Source organism: Protopterus annectens, chromosome 7.part0 (assembly GCF_019279795.1).
Source record: "Protopterus annectens isolate FY-2018-M chromosome 7.part0, PAN1.0, whole genome shotgun sequence".
In the NCBI taxonomy this organism is placed as follows: Eukaryota; Metazoa; Chordata; order Ceratodontiformes; family Protopteridae; genus Protopterus; species Protopterus annectens.
This window is the reverse complement of record NC_056739.1, coordinates 970,344,737-970,369,553: the sequence shown is the minus strand read 5'-3', so window position 1 is coordinate 970,369,553 and position 24,817 is coordinate 970,344,737. Positions and strand designations below refer to the sequence as shown.

The window sequence follows — 24,817 nt, the reverse complement described above, 5'->3', positions numbered from 1 at the left end:
ACAGACACTCCAGGAAGTAGCTTCACTTCCGCTGGGAGCTAGACATTTTCAATATAGAGCTCTGCCTTTCAGTCTTACGACAGCACCCCAGGTGTTCACAAAATGTATGGCAGTAGTAATAGCTTGTCTCCGAGTTCAGGGGTTCTAGGTGTTCCCTGATATGGATTACTTTCTCATTACCACCCCGCTGTGCATCTATTCATTTATACAAGAAACTCCGTGCTCCATCTCTGTACAGATCTGGGAATCACAATGAACCTAGAAAAATCCAAGGTTCATCCATTTTGGTCATTAGAGTTCATTGAGCACTGTTGGACTCTGAACCTCAAATAACAAAGCTTCCCCAAATGAAAGTAACATCACTTCACTAACAAGCTCTAGCTGTTTTTTTCTCAGCAGAAGCCACCAGCAAGAAAAACTCCCTGTCTCCTGGGTTCCATGGCAGCCACCGTCACACTAGTGTCCTTGGCAAGATTTTATGTGCAGGTGTTTCAGTGGACTCTGGCAGTTCAGGAGTCAAATAGGAAACAGCCCATTTCTTTGTAAGTATCTGTAGTGAAGATTTTCAGGACACACATACAGTGGTGGCTGAAATCTCCACATATGTTACAAGAACATCTGTTCATTCTGCCCTCTTCCCAAGCCACGGTGACCACAAACATTTCCCACTTAGGGTGGGGTGGGGCATTAACTGGGAAAGACAGTCCAAGGTACGTGGTCCCAGTCAGAGGCCAGTCTTCACATCAGTGTATTGGAGATGAGAGCAGTTCTCATAGCATTGCAAGCCTTTCAGGACTCTTTCCCATTGTATGTGATATCTGTCCAGACAGGTAATATGGCAGATGTTTGGTACATCAACAAACAGATAAGAAGCAGAACTTGCCCATTATGTTGAGAGGCCATTAGAGTTGGGCAATAGGTGGTATCTTCTCAGTGCTTTCTAATGTTAACACATATTCCAAAGAAATCCAGTGTTCTAGCAGACTGGTTGAGCAGATCTATCCTTCCCCCTCGCAAGTGATCTCTCAATCTAGTGGTCACAAAGTGAATCTTCAGCTGTTTGCTGACCTTGTTGTGATCTCTTCACATCTTCCCACAACACCAAATGCAGTAAGTTCTTTGCCTGACTCTCCAGAGGGGGAGTTGTCAAGAGATGCTCTGACCAACAATTGACCCTCAGGACTCCTTTTTGCTTTTCCTCCAACTCCTTTGATAACCACATTTCTACAGAAGGCATTGGTGAAGAAGATCATAGTCATCCTCATAGCCCCCAACTGGCATTGACAAGTATGCTTTCCCCTTCTTTGGTCTCATCTACTACATCCTGTCTGGGTCTGGTTATCCGATCCAGATCTACTGTCTCACCTGTTGGGGTTGCCTCACCTGGACATTCAGTCCCTCAAGTTAACCGCATGGTTTCTATAATTTCAGTGATGGTTAGACAGTCCAGGTTTCCTTCCTCAGTTGTTCATATCCTAACTTCTTCCCAGAAACCTTCTGTACATAAGGTTTACAAAGCAAATGGAAAAGATTCTCTATTTGGATGATTGAAAATAATCTTGACCCTTTTTCTTCTCCTCTTTTGGCAATTTTGAATGGTCTTGCTCATCTTTTTCACAACATAGCTAGCAGCTCCACTATCAAGGTACATTTAGCAGCCATATCATGTTTTCACATTGGGGAGAATCGTACTATCGTTATAGCAGCTCTTAGACTATCTAAAGATTTTCTTATAGGAACTTTCCTACTGTGCCCTCCACTTTGAGGTCCAGTTCCTCCATGGGATAGTACTATTTTATTGTCCCTCCATTTGAGCCTCTTGCCAAAACTTATCTTAAGATTTGATGTCTTTTCCATCTATTCCTCTAGAGGTGGGGTCTCAGATCCAACCTTGGATTCTTCTTTGGCCACTAAAAAGCTTTAGATCCAGTGCTCAGGCTCCTTCCTCTACCCATAAACGTCATGTACAGAACGAGCTATCTCAGATCTTGTTTACCGCCTTCATGAGCTGATAGATCTATGGTGCTTGGGTGTAGCCATTTTAAACACAATTTCAGATTAGGTTTCTTAAGGTCTCCTTCAGGTAAGTGTTAGATTTGCTGTTTCTTCTCTTTTTATCATTTAAAAAAAAGAAAAAAAAAACTTCTCTTCCTTGACAATAGATATACTTTTAGATATGTGCGTGCTCGCTCACACACACAATTTTTCTAATTATCCTTGCTTAATTTTACCACTTTACATCAATATTTTCTGTAGTGCAGTTGTTGTTCACAAGTGAGTCTCACTGGATTTACATAATGGCTGACAAGCCATCTGGTTTTAAAAAGTGTGCATCTTGTACACACAAGCTTTCCAACTGTGATGCATATGATAAATATGTGCACTGCCTTGGCTCCTTGCACTTGAATATGTCCTGCTTAATCTGTGAGGCATTTGGCCAAAGGGCTTTAGCGGAGAGAAAAAATAAATTGATTCTGAAGGTGTCTCATCCATAACCATGTCTGGAGTGAAACCTTCTTCAACTTCAGGGAAATCTACAACATCTGCATCTTCTGCTTCTAAATCATAGGAGAAGTCTGAATCTGCAGAAAAAGACAAATCAGAATCTTCCAAAAGTTGATCCCTGGATCTGACAGCATTATCGGCTGTGGAACCAAAAGTCATTAAATCTTCGGAGCCAACTCTTCTTTCAGACCTAATTGTTATTGGAACCATGCCCCCCTCCCCCCTTAGGTTCTCTCCAGAGCCTGCCACTCTGAGGCTTCAGTCTCCTATTATACAAGATAGATTACTTACTCAATCAGACCTCCTCCTTCAGCTTCCACCATTAGGTCAGTTAGATCTTCTCAGAGCCTTACCGAAGTAGACATGGACAGGATGATGAGACATTTTCTTCAGACCCAGATCCAAATGGGGGCACTTCCAGCTCCAGCCATTGTTGGATGCAGTAGATATGTCTCTTACTGTCATTTTCTGATAGCTTTTTCTCCGATCCGACCTCTCCGATCCGAGTCGTTGGATCCAGCTCTTGCCCAGGATATGTCTGCATTGGAGCCAAGACTTACTGTCTCATTGACCCCGATGAGTTTCCTGATGCATTTGGAGCCATTTGACTGCCAGAGCCATAATGTCGGTACTGACTCTGACAAGTTAGCATTGGATCCATGATCTTTGGATCCTTTCCTCCGCTTAGGAGTCTCTGTGCTGGATAGTTCATCTCTGGTGACTGCCTCGAACCCTAGTTGGATGGTGTCCAGGGTTGTGCTGTCCCTGAGAGTTTCAGCTCTGAAGGCTAAGTTCTCCGGATCTGTTTCAAGCTCTGAGTTTGAGGCTTTCGAGAGTACTCTCCCAGCCTAGATTAAGGTCTTCCCTTTTGAAGTCTGATCCATCCCTGCCCCATGGGCTCTCCCAATGTCCTCGGCCTGCTCCCCTGATCTCAACGGGACAGCCAGTTATTGAGAGCCTTTCTGAGTCCTCTGCTGTGCAGCCCACAGAGGAAGTTCACAGAAATCATAAGTGTAAAAGGAGACACTTGGATTCCCTAGAAGAATCCCTCATCACGGACACCGATTTCGATGAGGGAGAACGCTCCCCCATAACGCCTTTTGAAGATTTCTCATTTGGAGAGATTCTCTAATTTTTTCAGGAGAAGGAGACTGGTCTTCCCAAAAGCCTTCTTCTCAGCAATTAGTTTTTCCCAAGGCTTTCACTTCTGGCCCATCTACTTCTTGGGTGGTCCCCCCGATGAGATAATTGATTTGTTCTCATCCTGGGCATGGAAGGAACCTGACACAGTTGAACCTATCCCCAAGAAGCCAGACAAGTTCTTAGTTGCTTCAAAGGACTGATTGCACTGGAGCAAGGACCAAACATTAGATTCCATAATTGTGCCGGCAGTCAGGAAGAAGGAGCTTACTAAAGAGAGCTCCTGTCTCCATCTACCAAACCAAAAATCACGTGCTTTGACAGATTTAGGAAGCGGGTCTGGGCCTTATCCACTTTTTTGATGAGAGCACTTAATTACCTGGCACATTTCACTTGTTTGCAGAGAGATCTGGTTAAAGAGATCTCCATTTCTCTCCCGAACCCTTTTTCTGTTGATCAGCAAAAGACTTTTGATTCTCAAATGGTTACCCTACAGTTTTTCTCTAATGCCATGGAGGGGGGCATCTAGCGCTGCTGGTACATGCATTTCCAAAGTAGGCATGCCTGACTGTGGTTATGCAACTTTGTGGAACACTTTAAGGCATCCTTCGTTGATGCTTCCGGTGATGGATCAACTTTATTGGTCCAAAAGTGAAGGTGACTGTTTCAGAAAAGGATGGTGAATCCCTATCTGCCATATGGATCAAATTCTTGACCTCCTCAAAGAATCTTGTCAAGAAATCAGAAGACCGGGAAGAGAATGTCTTTTCAAAAATCTAAGGGATTTTCATCTGACCGTTCTGGAGGGTGAACTCCCCATGGCAGAGGTGGAAACTGGATAATGGATGTCACTCAAGAGGCAGTGGTGGTCTACTTTATTCCCGCGAAAGCCGAATTGGTCGAATACAACTCGCACAAACCATAACTAGCGAAACCCGAATACGTCAAACACACTAAACCGCGAAATTCAAAATCTCAGTCTCTCATAGTTGGCCAACCCCACCGCCCACAACATACTACCTACCGAAACAGAGAAAAAAACAACACATACACACACTAAACAAAACCCTACTTCAAACCTTAAAGTAAAGCACCAAAACCCTACTTCTAACCCTACACTAAACCGTACATACACAACTATCTGTGCATTATCCATAACTCCTCCCTAACCCTAAGGTCCGTAACTGCTGCACACTTACCCTACTGAGCTATACCCAAACAAACTAAATATTCCACACACATACACTTAACAAAACCCTACACTAAACCTTAAATACATTACCTATCTATGCACTTACCTTAACCCGCACCCTAACCCTAAGGTCTGTAACTATCGCACACTTACCTTACAGAGCTATTCTGCAGACGGGTCAACTATGCGAATTCGATATTTCCACTTTCGCGGTTTAGTCCATTCGATGTTGTGTCGTGCGAATTGTATTCGACTGATTCAGCTTTCGCCGGAATAAAGTGGACCCCACAAAATGAAGGGTTCAGAGGTCCTTTCTTGGAGAAGCCCTTCCAGTGCTTCTGAATGGTTGCCCAACTGTCACACTCTGGAGGCATTTGGGGGGTGCTTATCTCTGCATCCAACAACATGGACATCCATCACTCCAGACAAAAGGGTGCAGAGAATCAAAACCTGAGGCGGTTTCATTCCCTGTCACATCCCTCTCTTGTTTCAAAAAATAATTCCTGATGTTCTAGACTCACAAATGGAAGAAGCAGCTTCAGAAATAAAGAAGCTTCTAAGAAATCAAGTCATCCAAGAGACCCCATTAGACCAGAATGGACCAGGACTTTGAGTCTTTTTAGTGCAAAAGAAAACTGGGGACTTGAGACTAATTTTAGATCTCTGCCACTTGAACAAGTTTGTAAAATGGATGAGATGAAATTCTGGATGGTCATAGTTCAGCACATTCTTCCATTGTTGAATAGAAATAGCTGGATGTGTTTGCTAGATCTCCAGGATGCATACTACCACATAAAGAAGGACAGGCACTCCAGGAAGCATCACCTCTTCCATCTGGGAGCCAGTCACTTCCAGTTCAGAGCCCTGCCCTTTGGACTCACCACAGCCTTCTAGGTATTTACCAAATGTATGGCAGTAGTGGCAGCCCAAACGTGACTGCTGGGATTCCGGGTGTTTCCTTACTTGGACGACTGGCTTATCACTGCTGATATTGAAAACCAAAAGCTGTACCAAAAAAGTCCACCAAATAACCCACACCGTTGAGAAGAAAAAAAACTTTATATAACACGCAAAGCTTTCAGGTTATACACCCTTCCTCAATGCTTAATCATTAAGCATTGAGGAAGGGTGTATAACTGAAAGCTTTGCGTGTTATATAAAGGTTTTTTCTTCTCAACGGTGTGAGTTATCACTGCTGATCCCAGGATCTACTCATTCAAGCCAGGGACTCCCTGCACTACTTATACACAACTTGGGAATTACAATCAACCTGCAAAAATCCCAACTATGACAAAACTAATCCCTGGAATTTATCAGAACAGTGTTGGACACAAGATCTTTGGTAGTGAAACTCTTCCAAACGTGGATCTCATTCCTCCATCAACAAGCTCAACAAGTTTTGTCCTACCAGAAGCCACCTAAGTTAGTTTTTCACCTTTTACGCTCTATGGCTGCCTCCATTACCTTGATGCCACTAGCCAGGCTCTACTTGCAAGTTCTTCAGTGGACATTGGCGGGCCAGTGGTCAATCAGGAGACAGCCAGGGTCTTTTCCAGTTATCCTTACAAACATTTGCAGAGATCACATTTGGTGGTGGGTACATTCCCCTTATCTTCAACAGTGCTGCCTCTTTATTCTCCCTCCTCAGGCCACAGTGACCACGGTTGCCTCCCAGTTAGGGTGGGGGGACATTATCTGGGAAGGACAGTCCAAGGCACATGGTCTCAAACAGAGGCCTGTAGTCACATCAGTGTTTTGGAGATGAGGGCAGTTCTTTTAGCTTTGCAGGCCATCCAGGACATGCACACCCCTGGGAAGGATTTCTATCCAAGAACCAAAAAGACGAAAGTTGTGACAAAACACTGCCAAAAACAAGGTATGGTGTCACGAAGGTATCCTGAGTTAGCAGGCTTCCGAAATAAAGCACTGAAGCTAGACAAAGCTTCGGTAACTGAAGTGAAGATCACGCTGATGCAAGTAAATTGTAGATAAAAACTGTTAGTTTTAATGAATCAAACCAGGAAGGTAAAAAGCAAAAACAGTAATGTTTGAACTTCCTCAGGCTTACAACAATATTCAAACCAAGTGTTTCTTAAATACTCTGATTAATTAGGTTAGGTAATAAGTTAATTAATTAGTTAAAAACAATTTTGCAAAAACAAAACTGAAGGACAGCCTTCACATACGCTAAAACCAAGTACTACGAAAGTAGCAAATAATGAATGAATAAATAGTCATAAATAATAATAGATCATGAATCATAATAGATCAACCACTCAAGGGACCTAAAATAATAAAAGGGGTTAAATTATCAGTTAAAGTTATCACACGTATAAAAAATGATGATGAATAAAAAAATAATGAAAAAAAATAATAATGAAGAAAGAAAAAAATATATAATATAAAAAATGTACAGAAACATATCTACTGATAAAATATTACACCAAATACACAAGGCCTGTTATCATCCACAGCAATGAAAATGGAAATAATGACAGTAGTAAATTGTCACATAAATGACATTGGGAGATGTGTGGAACAAAAACATAAATAAACTGACATCCAGTAACATATTGTTTTGCATATCCAATATATGTACAATTCATTCATGTGTGTATAAAAGAAATAAAAAAGTAAAAATAAAGAAATATATATGTATATATGTGTGTATAAATATATCTTACACATAAGATGAAAATAGGTAGAGTAAAAATAAAAATGTAAAAATGTAAAAATGTGAATATATATACTGTATGTATAGTATTATATGTTAAATAGCAATGAAACTTAAATATTAAATACTAGATTTGAAGTGTACTATATCTTAACGTCTCTAAATATATGGAATAGAGATCGTATTCCCTACAATATGTACATTTATATGTATATTTTATGTATTTTATGTTTGTATTAAAAACTGTAACAAAAGTGGACACCATGTGTCTGTTATACAGTCAAATGTAATGAAATATAATGGAGTATGTTAATAGAATATAAGACCTGTAATGAGTGACCAAGTCAGGGACCTTAACTGAAACATACAGACTCAAGGTACCACACTATAGTGTACATCAACTGTGTGTTAATTGTGCAAGGGGAACTAGTCTATCTTAATAAACAATTCAATTTAAGGATGCACATAATTGAATAATATTCATTAAGGCCAGGTGCTTTGTATGCTGCCAAACGTAACTGCCAACATAATTCCTTCTTTTCTAACTGTAGTTTCAGAAGGCTGTCATTAACACAGTTAGTTTGGTCAGGCATAATTTGGTCAATCACCATGAAATCAAAGGTATGATCTACAAAAGTGTTACAATGCCTTGCGAGAGCGTTATCATCTTTTTTGTTGTTGATTTAGTCTTTCCCTCAACCGCCTGTCGGTCTTCCCTATGTAAAATAAGTTTGCACTTGCTGTTACAATTGTAACGTTTCCAAACCTTAAAAGTATTGTTTCTAATAGTAAATGAGTCAGAAGTGTTAATGTTTGTGCATTGCCTACATGCCCCGCATTTTTGGGTACCCCCCTTCCTCAATTTGTATCCCACATTCTTTCTTTCTAGGAGGTCCTTCATGTTACTACCCCTCTTGAAAGTGATTTTGGGTCCGGGACCCAAAAGTGTGGATAAGTCTTTCTCTAAGGATAGACAAAACCAGTATTTCCTCACCACCTTGGAAATCTCATTGGCTTCTGGGCAAAAGGTAAAAACAAACGAGTTAATGTAGTTAACTTGTTTGCCGGATGGCCTAGCTCCTAGGATTTCAACATTGTTGATTGTATTTGTACTTTGGATAAAAGAAGTGTCAGTCTCGTAGTTGTCAGTCCTACCCTGAACACCCAAAATAGCTTCATACACCCTGTGTTTTCTTTTTGAGATGACCTCACCAAAAATATTGTCCAAAAATGTCCTAGGGTACCCTCGGTGTCGGAACATCTGGTATAGGTTCCTGCATTCTTTTGTGAAGTCCTCTTCAAGTGTTGTCATCCTAGCTAACCTCACCAATTGACCCTTAACCACAGATTTCTTTTGGTGGTAAAATGTAGGTATGTATTTGAAAACGTACTTTTCCTGTATATTTGTGAAATATATTGGTCCTGGTTTTTACTGAGGAGGATATCCAAGAAACAGATATCACTTGTTTGGAAGTTCATGGTGAACTTCAAAAAGTTTGTGGTGGAGTTAAAAAATCCTACCAGGTCCCTTGCATCTGCCTCATCTCCCTTCAGTAAAATAAAGATGTCATCCAGGTATCGCTTGTACAGGTAGATTTTTGGTTTCCAAATACTGTTAAATACATGTGATGACTCCCAGTGGGCCATAACCAAATTTGCAAAACTTGCACCCACTGGGGACCCCATGGCTACGCCTATTTTTTGTAAAAACATCTTTTACCTTCCTGGTTTGATTCATTAAAACTAACAGTTTTTAATCTACAATTTACTTGCATCAGCGTGATCTTCACTTCAGTTACCGAAGCTTTGTCTAGCTTCAGTGCTTTATTTCGGAAGCCTGCTAACTCAGGATACCTTCGTGACACCATACCTTGTTTTTGGCAAGGATTTCTATCCAAACAGACAGCCAAGAGGCCATGAGATTATGGCACTGGATGATATCTTCATGCCACTTTCTGATATTAATGCATATCCCAGGAAGTACAACATTCTTGCGGACAGGTTAAGCAGATCCATTCTGTTTCCTCACGAATGGTCCCTCAACCCATTGTTAAAAGTGCAGCTTTTATGCTGTTGGGGCAACCTTGTTGCAATCTTTTTGCTTCCCATTGAACATGAAATGCAACAAGTTCTTTGCTCTAATTCCACAAGAGGGGGCGCTCTAATGCACCCTTGGCCCCTGGAACTTTTTTATGCATTTCCCTCAACACTGTTGATCCCCAGGTTTCTACAGAAACCCTCAGCATTGAAGGTTTCAGTCATCCTTATAGTCCCGTATTGGCCTCGTCAAGTGTGGTTTCCCTTCCTCTAGCTTCATCTTGTTCAACCCTTCATGGATGCTGGGCTCAGATCAAGAATTGCTGTCTCACCTGTCTGGGTTGCTTCACCTGAACATTCAAGCCCTCTAACTGTATGGTTTCTCCAGTTCCAGTGATGGTTTGATCCTCAAGGTCTTCCCCTTCCGTTGTCCGCATTTTATCTTCCTCACAGAGACCTTCTTCTAGGAAAGTCTACAAGAGCAAATGGAAAAGATTTTCTGTATGGGTTATAAAGAAAGAAATTGACCCCTTTTCTGTCCCTCTTCCAGCAATTTTGGACTTCTTGCTCACCTTTTTCAAGATGTAGTCAGCTATTCCACTGTCAAGGTTTGATTATCTCCCATTTCTTCTTTCGATATGGTGGAAGGACATACCCCCATAGCTTCTGTTAGATTATCTAAGGCATTTCTCTGGGGCGCACCCCACCCCCACCCAGATACCCATTTCCTCCATGGGATATTACAGGTTTTGACAGACCTTGCCTTTGAACTTGCTGCAAAATTTGATCTGAAATTTCTGTCATGTAAGACTTCATTTTTGCTGGCTATTACTTCTGCCAAGAGAATTTCTGAATTACAAGCACAATCCTCAAAACCCCCTAACTAATGTTCACAAAGACAGTGTGCGTATGAAGACAAAATCTTCCTTTTTTCCCCAAGGTGGCCTCTGAATCTTTCATTAATTACTGCATAAATTTGCCAGTTTTCTTCCCAAATTTGTCTAACAAGGGTGGATGTCTTACATTTGCTAGATACTCATTGCCAGTTGCATTTACACTTCACACCAAATCTTTCAGAAAGTCTGAGCAGATATTTGTTTCTTTATTCAAACCCAAATTGGGGATGACAGCATCCAAGGTCACTTTATCTCACTCTTTGGCTCAGTGAATTTCTTTTGTTTACCAAAAAAGTTGTTATTGCCCTTAAACCCTAAAGCTCACTGTGGCTTCTTCTACCGCTTCTTTTCTAGTTGATGACGTGTGCTGCAGCAACCTAGTCAAAAGGCCATGCCTTTATTTCACATTATAAATTGGATACCCACAGTAGATGCAGGCATCCTTTATATAACACTTTTATGTATATAATATATAAATATATGAATTGTCTAAATATAATTGTATAATCCACAGTACACTAACAATAAAAGTAAAAATTACTAAAAAACCTGAAGAGTTGTCACATAAAAATAAGTCAGCATTACTGATAAAAACATGCTGACTACAGCTTAGCAGACTGTAACTTCAGTAATGGTGTCAAAGAATTGTCATTGAGCCCAGGGTATTTATTTGCCTCCAGCACAGTCTGCCAGTAGGCTTCCCTGTACTCTAACTTGGTTTCCCCAAGGACCCCCTTTACATCCTTAGGAACTACTTCAGTGACAAAAAATACAAAGTTAGCATTTTTACAAACCAGTGTGTGCGTAAAAGGTGAATTACGTCCATTCTGATTTTTAAGATCGTTTAAGTGTTCGTAAATCCTACGTTTTAACTGTCATTCAGTCTTCCCCACATAAAAGGTGTCACAAAGGTCACATTGAACAATATAGACCAAACCTTGTGAGTTATGGTTAGAATACATTCTGCCCACCAAATGTCTGTCTCGCTTTAATAAATATTTTTTTCACTATGACTAATATTTGTACACTGTGAGCATGCCCCACACTTGTAGGTACCCACTTTTTACTGACTGTAAACTCCTGAATTGGCCGTGTGTTCTAATAAATTTTTTATATTTTGACCTTTTCTAAATGCTTTCAGGAGTTTACCTTTAACATTCTCCAAATCCGTAAATTTGGAAAATGTATTCCATTCCCTTTCTATAATGCTCTTGATAAAATAAGCATCTCCACTGAAAGTAGTGACAAAAGTCCTATGAAAACCATGATCATCAGTATCATGATCTCTGTTATTACCAAACGTGAATGAAGCATTACCTAAAATGGGGGGGAGTATTTATAATTCCTACCTTTATTGACTTCATTCCTTACTTTGGTATATCATGTCTCTAGAATAACCTCGTTCCATAAACATTTTTTTTTACAATAATACATTCCTTGTTAAAGTCCTCATCCAAAGACGTCATACTTGCTCGGACAGACTGTCCTTTAGTGATTCCCCTTTACTGGAAATATGGATGGGCACTAGAGAAGCAGATATAGGAAATGGAAAACGTATCTTTCCTGAAAATGGTGGATTTAAAGTCCTCCTTCACTTTATGGATAGAAACATCCAGATAATCCAATTCAGTCATATGTAACCTTATAGCTGAACTTAAAGAATGGTGTGATATTGGAAAGATATGTAATAAACTCATCAAGTTGCTCTAAACTGCCTTCCCACAAAAGACAAATGTCATCCAGTTATCTTTTATACATCTTCCATCAAGAAGAGAAATGAGACTGGATGACAAATTTATGTTCCCATATGGACAAGATGATGTTAGCATATGTGGGGGCACATCTGCCCCCATGGCAACTCCCTGTTCTTGTCGAAAGAATTTGCCTTCAAAGAACAAGAATTTGTTTCTGAGAACTAAATCAGCCAATTCCATACATCATTCTCAGAAAATCCGTCCTTCCTTCTTAGAGCTTCCTCCAACTATTGTAAACCAATATCATGTGGGATAACAGAGAACACATTCACGACATCTACAGTGATGAAAATCAGATGTTCAGAAAAATATTCTGGCTTAACTTTTGAAAGAAAATCCCAAGAATCCTTAAGGATATTGGTTTCTCCCTCCCACAAAGTTTTTAACTTCTAATCAAGATACTTGGCCAGTGGAGCAATTGTAGAACCTTTCACGGCCAGAATCGGTGTAAGTGGGGGATCCTGAACGTTTTTATGGACCTTGGGTATTCCAAAAACAGAAGGAACCCTAGGCTTATTATTTTCCAGATATGAATAGGTCCCAAAATCAATGGTCCCCTGATCAAATAAGTCCTTCGATGCAAAATCAATTTTCTTATAGACTATATTGATCTCATTTAGGGAAACCCTACTATATCTAGTGTTGTTGTTGTCTTGTTGTTGTCTTTCGACTTTTCCCGGTTAGGGGTCGCCACAGCGGAACTCCGGTCCGCTAATGATTGGCAGTAGATTTTCAGGGTACCGAGTTGCCAGCTCAACGCCCAACTTTCAATGAAGGCACGCCCATTAACGCATGTCTTTCAGAATGCCACTCGACCCGCGGGGAGGTCATGCAGACTCCATACAGAAGGCACTCCCCCACACACTAGCTGAGAATCGAACGGGAGAACCTCTTGCTGTGGGGCAACAATGCTACCGCTGCACCACCGCGGATTATCATCCTGTAAAATAGACAACATTTTAGCCTCATAAAGAATCTTGTCCATAAAAACAATGCCCCCACCTTTGTCAGGTTCCATAACCCTTATAAATTGATTGTCACATAAATCATTCAATAATTGGTTCTCACCAGCTAGCTTTTGAACCAGCCAAACATTTAAATCCACATGTTCAAATTAGCATTGGAGTGATTGATTCAGTTTCCTGATGCTCCATTACCTGAAGGCTAAGAACCAGCTTATTGTAGGTTTTTTATTTTTTATATTTTTCCCCTAACAGGTTTGTTTGTTTTCAATTGAATTGTACAGATTATAGGTCATTACAAAACTTTTCCCACCTTTAATGTGATTTATTGTGGTCTCATTTTTTATGTCACAAAAACCTGACAATTTACCTGGGGTGTGTACACTTTATAGCCACTGTATAGTTGGGGGGGGGGTGGAAATAGAAAATATTTTTTTTTCTTTTTCTTGTGCATTCGATCTAAAGTGATTGCTATTTAGAAAGATGTGCATCTTGAGTGTTTCTCCCTGGGCCTCCACTGAAAACTGGCTTTGTTCCAAGTCAGACTTTCCTGGTAAACAAATATTAAATAAATAATAGGTTCATAGGTTCATAGTTTAGTACTAAGCTAACTGCCCTTGCGAGCCATTTTAAGCCTAGCCAATTATCCCTTGCGTGACTCAAACCTTGCACCTTGTATTTGTAAGGCAAGCACCTTAGCCATTAAGCCACCCTCCCAACCATAATAAATAAATGTGTGTGTTTGTCTCTAGTGATAGACACTGCTATCTGTATATATGCACACGTGCATATACATACTATATAAAAATTAATAGTTGTGTTTAAATACAAGTATATATGCATTAATGTTAGGACAATGCTGTTGTGTCATTTCCTTCAGAATATGTCCATTTCACATGAGAAGGCTGATATGAAATCTTCCCTTTAGAAAAATACTCCAGAACGATATTTTGTGTATTCAGTTTAAGATTTATGAATGGAATGTGAAACAGTCTGTCAGCTAGGTTTCAAAGAGGTTGTGACGCCCGTGCCTGTGCCCTGGCCCAGAAATCAAGGAGCCTCAGTCCTCACCACTAACACCAGAGAGAGCATCTCATATATGAGAAAAGGGTAACAATTACACACAGTAAAGTACAGTTTCCCTTAAGAGCACACAGAGATCACAGTCAGTCTGGGGCTGGTTGCTTCCTTGCTCTCCAGGTCCCCAATAAGACTCCCCACTGGCACAGCTATAGGACTCGGAACTCAGCCTAGCTGGGCAAGCTAAAGACTCCAGTACCCTCTTTGTCCAACCAGTGCTTCTTGTCCCTGCCCAAGTAGCGGACACGCACACACTTTGAGATAAGAATTTATACAACTTCACAGACACACCTGGGAAAGGCTGCCCCTATTATCCAGACTATACGGTAGTAATTTCTGCTACCACCCAGCTAATATTTACCAGCTACTCAAAGGCCCTTAAAAGGGTGTCCAATTATTACTGTGCAGTATTATTATCCAATTGGTACGTGTGACTAAACATTCAAGGCTTATTAGAGAGACTTAGTACAAGATCACTTATAAGCATGCAATGTACTCTAGAGCTTAACTTATCTCTACACAAAACAGCCACAGTTGAAAGGGTTTCAAAATATTTAATAATAAATACTAAAAACACAAGACAATACTACTACAACACATCGCTATTCAAGAGTTCAGAGATCACAGAGAAATACTTAAAACATTACAGTAGGAAGGTTCTGATATGAATATGGAAAAACACTTAGTCTAATCTTTCTAATTCCTAACTACTTCTAGGAGAAAACACAGTTCTAACATACTACTTAAATAAAGAGAGCATAAGGCAGTGCTGAGTTGGATGTGCAAGACAAAAATGCTTAATGCCTTCTGATTCTCACTGTTTAAATTGCTGTTGCAGTTCTGATAAACATTACATCATCTTTTACACTTTCTTGGAGTTCCCAGGCTACACATTAACTGCATTTACATTCTTAACATCTCCCTTTTGTCTTCTTGCAGCTGGTCAGGAGCAGAGCAATAAAAATGCATTTGCATGTTTAAATCTAACAATTTAACTCTTGGTTAAAACAATAGAAAGAATGTCTTCATCTAGCCGGACTGGAACCTTTAGATCAAAGGGTCACAACATGGTTTTATTGGGTCAGTAGAGAGCACTGTTGCCACATTTTTGTAACAGCATTTTTTTCATTTAAGACAACAAGCCTGTGATTCACATTATTTTCTTTCAGTTAGGAAAACAAGTCTGTAGTTCTACATTCATATTTACAAATGACAGAATTATCTATAAAATTCTGTCTGGCTAGGCTGGCAGCCTTCACCCTTCTCTGCCAGTCTTCACACCCCCCCCCACCCCCGAGAACTCAAGCTAGTTTTTCAAGTGAACCTTGAGAAATGCCGCTTGAGAGGGTCAGGTCTGTCTGAGTGTACCTCACCCCATTCCCTGTCTTGAGAGCCCATCTGCATTGCTACTCACACCGCGGTGCTGCACTGACATATATGCTTGCACCCCAGGCTCCATCTTAGCAACATGGCATTTTGCTAGCTGGCTCTGTTTAACCATGTTAAGGGGTTGTGATCGGTCATAACAGTGAATTCCCTTCCGTACAGATAAGGGTGGAGTTTCTGCACTACCTACACTATGGCTAGACATTACTTCGCTACAGCTGCATAGCATTCCTCCCTGGGTTGGAGCCTATGACTGAGATAAACCACTGGGTGCTCTTCCCCCTCTGAAGAAATGTGGCTAAGTACAGCCCCCCCACCCCATGGTTTGAAGCCTCCACCTGCACAACAAATTCTTTGCTGTAATCTATACTGGCTAACACAGGGGGTACTCACAAAGCTTCTTTAAGCATTGGGAATGCCTGCTCACATGCTGGGGTCCACACTACCTTATCTGGCCTGTTCTTCCTCTTTAGGTCTGTGAGGGGAGCAGCTATGGTACTATAACTGGGGACGAACTTTCTGAAATACCCTGCTGTCACTAAAAATGACCTCACCTGCTTTTTAGTAACTGGTGCAGGCCATGCCTGAATGGATTCCACTTTGGCAGGTTCTGGTCTTATCTTACCACTTCCCACTCTGTGTCCTAGGTAGGAGACCTCTGCCATACCCACCTGACATTTGCTTGGCTTAATGGTCAACCCTGCCCTCTGCAGTCTGCCCAGCACCTCCCTGACATGCTGAAGGTGCTCTGGCCAGGAATGGCTGTAGATGGCAATATCATCTAGGTAAGCAAGGGCAAACCCTCCTGCTCCTGCTTGGAATATGATCTACCATCCTCTGGAAAGTCGCTGGGGCATTCTTCATCCCAAAGGACATCTTTGTGAACTCATAAAAGCCAAAAGGAGTCACAAAGACTGACACTGGGAGTAAAGGGCACCTGCCAGTAACCCTTGGTAAGATCAGTGGTTGTAAGATACTTAGCCCCACCCAGCTGCTCTAGGGCCTCATCTGTCCTAGGCATGGGGTAAGCATCCAACTCTATGTGACTATTTAATTTCCTGTAGTCCACACAGCACCTGGTGCCGCCATCCTTCTTTGGCACCAGCACCACTGGGGAGGCCCAGGGAATGTTAGACTCTTGAATCACCCCTAGTTCCAACATCTCCTGTACCTCCTCCCTCAGAGTCTGTTTGACTCTCTCAGGCACCCTATAAGGGGCCTGCCTACTAGGCCTCTGGGGTCCTGTGTCCATCTGGTGCTGCACCAGGTGGGTGCACCATGGTTTCCCAGTGAACATGTCCCCAAATTCCTGCAACACTGCTCGTATTTCTTGAACCTGGATAGGAGATAGCTGCTGGGACATTGCTACCCCTTCCACTGAGGTGTCAGCGCAAGCCTCACTGAGGAGATCAGTCCCAAGATCTCCCTCTGACTCCTCTTGCAATCCACTGCAAATGCTCAGCCCAAGAGCCTCCCTATCATGGTAAGGTTTCATCATGTTAACATAGTACAGTTTGTGCCCCTGCCATCTGCCTATCAGTTCCACCATGTAGTCAACATCACTTACCTTTCTTACCACCTTGTAGGGACCCTCCCAAGCTGTTTGCAGCTTGTTGTGTCTGACAGGATTGAGAACCATTACCTGCTGCCCCACAGCATACTCTATAGCTTGAGTATTCCTGTCATACCACACCTTTTTTCTGTTGGGCTTCTGCCAGGTTTTCCTGGGCCAAGCCCATGAATTCCCTGAGCCTTGTCTTGAAGTTTAGAATGTATGCCACAACAGTCTCCCTGTGAGACTCGCACTCGCCTTCCCACTCATCTCAAATTAAATCTTGAGGTCCCCTCACCCTACGCCCATACAGCAACTCAAAGGGTGAAAAACCTGTGGATTCCTTGGGAACCTCTCTGTAAGCAAACAACAGATGGGGCAAATATTTGTCCCACTCCCCATTAAACTGATCTGCAAATGCCTGTAGCATAGACTTGATTGTAGAGTTTAACCTCTCAACAAGACCATTAGTCTGGGAATGGTACGGGGTGGTCTTCATCTGCTTCACCCCACAGGACTTCCACAGGCAAGCTCTGACATTAAATTGGCACCTCTGTCAGTCAGTATTTCTTTTGGGAAACCTACCCTGCTGAAAATCTCTAACAAAGCATTTGCCACTTTCTCTGCCTCAATGGAGGACAAAGCCACTGCCTTGGGGTATCGTGTAGCATAATACACTATCACTAGGATATACTTTTTCCCTCTGGAAGTTGGGGTACTCAGAGGACCCACAATATCCATAGCTACCCTCTGAAATGGCTCCTCAGTCACAGGCAAAGGCATCAAAGGAGCTCTCACCTTGTCTCCTGCCTTGCCTACCTTTGGCACTGCTCACATTTCCTGTTACATCTCTGGAAATTCCAGGCCAATAGAAGTTTTGCATAATACGTCTCTTTGTAGGTTTTATGCCTATATGACCAGCAAAGGGAATATCATGGGCTATGGCTAGAAGTGCCAGATGGTAGGCTCTAGGCACTACCAACTACTGTACTCTCTCATCTTCCAGTCCTCCCTCAGGGGTCCACTCTCTGTACAGTAACCCTTTGTCCCAGTATACAGAGTCCCCCTTTCCTTGAGAATCGGGTGCCTCCCTAACAATCTGCCTCAGGCTTTGCAATGTAGGGTCTGAGAGTTGAGTCTGTCTCAACTCTGTCCTTGTAACCCTTCCCAGCTTCCCTTCCACAGGAAGTCTGGCATCCTTTGACAGTGGTGCCTCACTGTCAGCCTGGGTACTACTACTCACCTCTACCTTTGCAGTCACTCTCTCCAAGGGAACATCAGTACCCACAAGCAGCTGTGGCTCGCATTCAGTCTCACTGCTACAGAGTAGCTCCTTTCCTGAAGTAACCACCTCACTGGTCCTGGCTGCAAGTATGCAGTTTGTCTGGGTCTCCCCCAGGCTACTAGACCCACATGCTTGTCTCCTAGCCTGACTTCGTGTAACTGCACAAGCAGCTGGTACTGCCTCATCCGAATCCTTCCCTATCAAGACATCTGCAGGATGGTAGTTCCATACCCCTGTTGTCTCAAGACAGCCTACTATTGGCATTTTGTCTTTCCCATTTACTGGCGCTCTCAACTTTTGTTCCCCACCTTGCCCCCCTGGACATTTGTATGCCACATGGTCCCACTGGTTGTGTTCAAAACATTTAACCCTCGCTCCTGGACGTATACCTGGACTAGTGGCTTTCTCTGTTACTGGCAGATTTTGTTGGGGCAGTCTGTGCTGCCCACCGTGGGTTCCTTTAGTCCCATGAGCAGTACTGGGGGTCCCATTCCTGTGCAGGGCTGCCCTGCTTGCTAGGTATAGGTCTCCCTTCTTCCCCATCTCCTCTGAAGTAGCACACTGTCTATCAGCTAACCAGATCCTCCTGTCCTCAGGCAAAGTGCTAAGTGCTTGTTCCCTCACCAAACTGTCTGCCAGCCCTTCAAAAGTGGGTGACCTGACATCCACTCACCCAGCTATGAAAATAAGTGCTCAGTTCAGCAACATATTCACACACACTTTCATCTGCCTTGCGTCTGTGCTCACAAAACTTTTTCCTATACATTTCAAGAGGTAGCTTAAAACATTCTAACAAGTGACTTTTAACTGTCACTTTGTGTAATACTAACTGTCTAATAAATAGGACATGCTGGAGGGACAGATTCATAACCCAGAGGCTCCCTTCACTCTGGAATAAAATCCCAGTCCAGGTTAGGCAGAGTCCCTCATTGACTCTCTTGATGAGTGGATGGGAGATCGTAGGTTTACCCTGGGTATCACTTCTGTGTCACTGTTAGACAGAGGCACAGTATACTAACCTCGAAAAAGGGCATAGCAAAATTAATTTAAAATGGGTGGCGCAAGCCAAACACACTCTGGCTAAGCTTATAAATGCCCTAGGGCAGATAGCCTAGTATGAACCTATGAACTGCATTATAATCAAAACATGCAACGTCAGACATTTTTGACAAAAGTTTCAGCTTTCCCATGGAGTAAGGGGGTCAGGAACCATACGCAGAGCCTTTGGTCAACACTCTACTATTTGCATACCCTCTCAAACATATGAATGAAACTATCAAAATTATCCCCCTCTTTAAATTGTGGAAGACATTTACTGACCTGTTGTGCTTCTGTGGTCCAGTTACGCCCTTCCCCATTACCTCCATGACACTGGCAAAGAGTCAGCATTTCCCTGTCATGCCTCCTCTGATGCTCCTTTTCTTCAGCTTCTATCTCCAAATGCCTGGCCTCCAACTCAGTTATCTTTAGTTCCAGCTGGATTTTTAAGTCCACTGCAGAAAGGTTGAGCTGTCCATTTTCCGAGGATATTGTATCTCCACTTCCAGTCTGACTGTCCTCCTGGATGCTGTTTTCTGATGCAGCTATAACCAAGGCTGCAATCATGTCTGCCTTAGTCAGGTTTCCATGCACCAGTCCCCTAGCCTGGCACATCACCACCAGCTGGCTCCTTGTCAGCTGTCCATACTCCTCTGCTGACATGCTGCCTCCTCACTCTGACTAACTAATCTAACAAAAGAAATAATTGTGATCTGAACTCTGAGTATTCACTGCATGGCTGTTTTAGAGTGCAAAACACCTTCAAAGCTCACTGTACACAAGCTACACGGATTCACTCTACCCACACCACTTCAAGCCAATTAGTATTTACCAACCAATTAATATGTGGTGTGGATATCCCACCTTACAAACAATTAATATGCAATGTGGAGATCCCACCACTGCCCACCAATTAATATGTGACGCCCGTGCCCTAGTCTAGCAGTCAAGGAGCCTCAATCCTCACCACTAACTCCAGAGAGGGCGTTTCATATATGAGAAAAGGATAACAAATACACACAGTAAAGTACAATTTCCCTTAAGAGCTCACAGAAATCTCAGTCAGTCTGGGGCTGGTTGCTCCCTTGCTCTCCAGGTCCCCAATAAGTCTCCCCACTGGCACAACTATAGGGTCCAGATCTAAGCTAAAGCCTCCAATGCCCTCTTGGTCCAACCAGTGCTTCGTGTCCCTGCCCACGTAGCTGACACACACACACTTTGAGATAAGAATTTATACAACTTCACAGAAGCACCTGGGAAAGGCTGGCATGGATTCTCCAGCTGTGCCCCTGTTACACAGACTATATGGTAGTAATTTCAGGCACCACCCAGATAATATTTACCAACTACTCAAAGGCCCTTAAAAGGGTGTCCAATTATTACTTTGCAATATTATTATCCAATTGGTAAATGTGACTAAACAGTCAAGGTTTATTAGAGGGACTTAGTACAGAATCACTTATAAGCATGCAATGTACTCTAGAGCTTAACTTATCTCTACACAAAACAGCCACAGTTGAAAGGGTATAAAAATATTTAATAATACTAAAAACAGAAGACAATACTACTACAACACAGCACTAGATAAGAGTTCAGAGATCACAGATAAATACTTAAAACAGTACACTAGGAAAGTTCCGATATGAATACAGAAAAACACTTAGTCTAATCTTTCTAGTTATAGCTACTTCTAGTCTTTCTAATTCCTAGCCACTTCTAGGAGAAAACACAGTTCTAACATACTACTTACATAAAGAGAGCATAAGGCAGTGCTGAGTTGGATGTTCAAGACAAAAATACTTAATGCCTTCTGATTCTCTCTGTTTAAATTGCTATTGCAGTTCTGATAAACATTACATTATATTTTACACTTGCCTGAAGTTCCCAGGCTACACATTAACTGCATTTACATTCTTAACATCTCCCTTTTATCTTGCAGCTGGTTAGGAACAGAGCAATAAAATACATTTGCATGTTTAAATCTAGCAATTTAACTCTTGGTTAAAGCAATAGAAAGAATGTCTTCATCTAGCCGGACTGGAGCCAACTTTAGATCAAAGGGTCACAACATGCTTTTATTGGGTCAGTAGAGAGCACTGTTGCCACATTTTTGTAACAGCATTTTTTTCATTTAAGACAAGCCTGTGATTCACATTATTTTCTTACAATTAGGAAAACAAGTCTGTAGTTCAACATTCATATTTACAAATGACAGCATTATCTATAAAATTCTGTCTGGCTAGGCTGGCACCTTCACCCTTGTCTGCCGGTCTTCACAGAGGTAATGTGAGAAACGCACTTTATTGATCTGCATACATTTTAATATTAAAGTAGTACATTAGCTGATGCTTCTTACTTCTGAAATTCTGATGGCTTTGAGTTGTGGGCTGTTCAGTTGCAGTGCACCATGGACCATGTGGGGAATATGCTTGCTGAAATGGATCAGACTGTTACCACAAAATAAATAAAAATTTGCAGAATAGAGTATTTTGCTGCTGTTTGGGCGGGCACGGTGGTGTAGTGATTGGCGTTGTCGCCTCACAGCAAGAGGTTCCCTGGTTCGATCCTTGGCTGGGGTGCCTTCTGTGCAGAGTCTGCATGTCCTCCGTCTGATCACGTTGGTTTCCTCCAGGTGCTCCAGTTTCCTCCCACATCCCAACGACATGCTGTAGGTGGATTAGACATTCTAAACTGGCCGTAGGTGTGAGTGCGTGTGTGTGTGTGTGTGTGTGTGTGTGTGTGCCTTCTGTGGAAGGTTGGGCACCTGGCTGGCAACTCGACACCATAAAACTCCACTGTCAATCATGAGCGGGCAGGTGATCCGCTGTGGCGACCCCCTAACCAGGAAAAGCCGAAAGAAGAAGTATTTTGCTGCTTTTTGCCATTAACCTGTTGTTCCTCAGCCCCTGCATTGTAGAGGTTTTTCAGTGAAGCAATGCTGATTTTTAGGATTACAAAACATTTCAAGATATGTACTGAAGTCAAATACTGTAAATGTTAGACTCTGACATGATGTTGATATGGAAATGTAGTGATTAGAGCTTCTTAGCTGCAAGGTCTTTTGGTATTTGTATATTGTCCAAGTAAAAGTTTGCATGTTCTTTCTGTGTCCATACCAGTTTTCTCAGAGTTCTTTCCATGTCTGAAATATGTATCATTTAAGGTGATTGGCTACTCTTGTAAATTGGTCAAGTCTGGATTGTGAAATCTTTTCTCATAGGCCTTTCTGTGAAAAGTGCCTTTGGCTTGGTGAGCCTAATCCACTTAAAAGTAAATAAATGTACACAGTAAACAACTAGTTTATTGTTTGTCAGTACTTTACTTTGCTAGTTTAGTGTCCCAAATATGAGAACATAGACCCCATGTTTTTATTGTCTGCACTGTGTGTTCTAAAGCTAATGAAAGGAGATTTTCAAGTATTGACACTCATTGGGATTACACGTGTGTGATACTTCTGCATTTCTGATGGTTAGAAGACACCAGGGATAAATGTTTGAGTAAAACATTGCCTGGATTTGCCAGTGCTGGATTTAATAAAGAAATAAGATGTGCTAGTTAATTTTTCAAAGTATTAAGAGTTTATCAGTTTTTTTCTGTTCCTCTTTTTTTTTTAAAGCTAATGGTCTTGAGTCAGACCTGTTTGGAGGTGCTGATGACATTTCTTCTGACAGTGATAATGAAAAGCCAGCAACCCCAGGGCAGCCTGATGTAAGTATCATTGCTTTGTTTAATATATATATATATATATATATATATATATATATATATATATATATATATATATATATACATATATATTTATTTATTTTGCATAGTCGTATCAGCATTCTTTATACTGCAGCTGTTTAGTATTCAGTTTTGTAGACCAGTTAAAAATATTTTTTTAATGTATGTATATATATATATATATATATATATATATATATATATATATATATTTATTTATTTATTTATTTATTTTGCATAGTCGTATCAGCATTCTTTACACTGTAGCTGTTTAGTATTCAGTTTTGTAGACCAGTTAAAAATGATTTTTTAATGTAAGTTATGCTTTTGTTTGTCAACACCTTTATGTCTAAATTCAATTCTAATGCTATTTTCCGTGGCAGTAAAAAAAAGCTCCACACTGGAACAGTTTCTGATCGCCGTGGAATTTCTCTTTGAGTCAGGCTGTTGTTCACTAAATTATTTATTTATTCACCTCCTTCATCCTACCTTCACTTGATATTTTTTAGTGTTCATGTTTATATTGCTTTGAATTTGCTGGGTGCTTTTCCACCTTTTTTAAGCAGTGTGATACGCTGTCATCATTCAAACAGGGCGAAGATGATTGGATAGGCACGCACAAATTTCCCCTGATTTTGACTGGCCTAGTCCTCATGGAGAAAGGGATACATGATATGGGTGGGTACTGGCAATGCATTAATGGTCACAAGACTCAAATGCCTTGAAATTCCTGTGTCTCCTTTGAAAAACGTAGAACCTCCGTATCAAAGGCATGATCAAAGTGTAATGGGAGGGTGCAGCAGTTTACAAAAACAGTGGCTGGATGGCTGGATAATTTAGTTTTTGTTTCTTTAACTTCTCCAGTAATAATCCTCCTTTTTACTTTCTCCTCTTTGTTTTCTTATTTTTGTATTGTAAACATTTTGATATCCAGATGCCTTTGCCTATATTTCTCTCCAGATATCATTGGTGCTGCATGTTTTTGTATTGCTTAATTTTGCTTTGTCCTTTGCATAAATACTGCACCATATTAAATCTCTTTTTCCTTCCCATGTCTTTGTTTCTTCTTCAGCTGTCTCATGATGTCCTTCAAGGATGCATCTGCAGTCATAACATATGGGTTGTCCTGCCTCAGGCAGCCCTTCGGTCGGCCAGATTCCAAAGTCTGGGTCTGGCCTCGGCTGATGTTGCACCTTCCCCGACGTCAGAGCGTCTGGGGAATAAAAGCATCAGCCGTCGCCATTTTCCTCAGTCTTTCTTGCCGCGCGGTGCCCGAAGCAGAAGCTGTTCGCAAGTGCCGGTTGGTCAGATCCAGGGATTTCAGCTACCAAAAACTTCGAAAAAGCTAAGTACCCCGTTGGGGACTCTTTCTTGCCTCAGCCGATGTCAGATAAAGTAAATAATTGTTTAACTTGTGGGAAACAAATACCTCATAAGTATTTCCATTCCTACTGCCTTCCTTGCTTAGGCCCAGACCACGACGTATCGTCCTGTTCTGCCTGTGCTTCCTTCAACCGACGAACTCTTAGACGTCGGTCGGAGTTTGCATAGGAATTTTTTGGGGCTAGTTTTGCATATAAAATGCCGTCG

The 24,817-nt window shown here is 41.6% G+C and overlaps 1 protein-coding gene across 8 annotated transcripts in view; it reads left to right on the top strand.

Moving 5' to 3' along the window:
* LOC122806811 (RNA polymerase-associated protein LEO1-like) overlaps positions 1 to 24,817 on the top strand; it is a 424,604-nt gene that overhangs the window by 284,875 nt on the left and 114,912 nt on the right. For all 8 annotated transcript variants that reach the window (XM_044077549.1, XM_044077544.1, XM_044077545.1 and 5 more), the window contains one exon: positions 23,118 to 23,209. In XM_044077549.1, the coding sequence (XP_043933484.1) occupies positions 23,118 to 23,209 (92 nt within the window). The remainder of the gene's footprint in view (positions 1 to 23,117; positions 23,210 to 24,817) is intronic.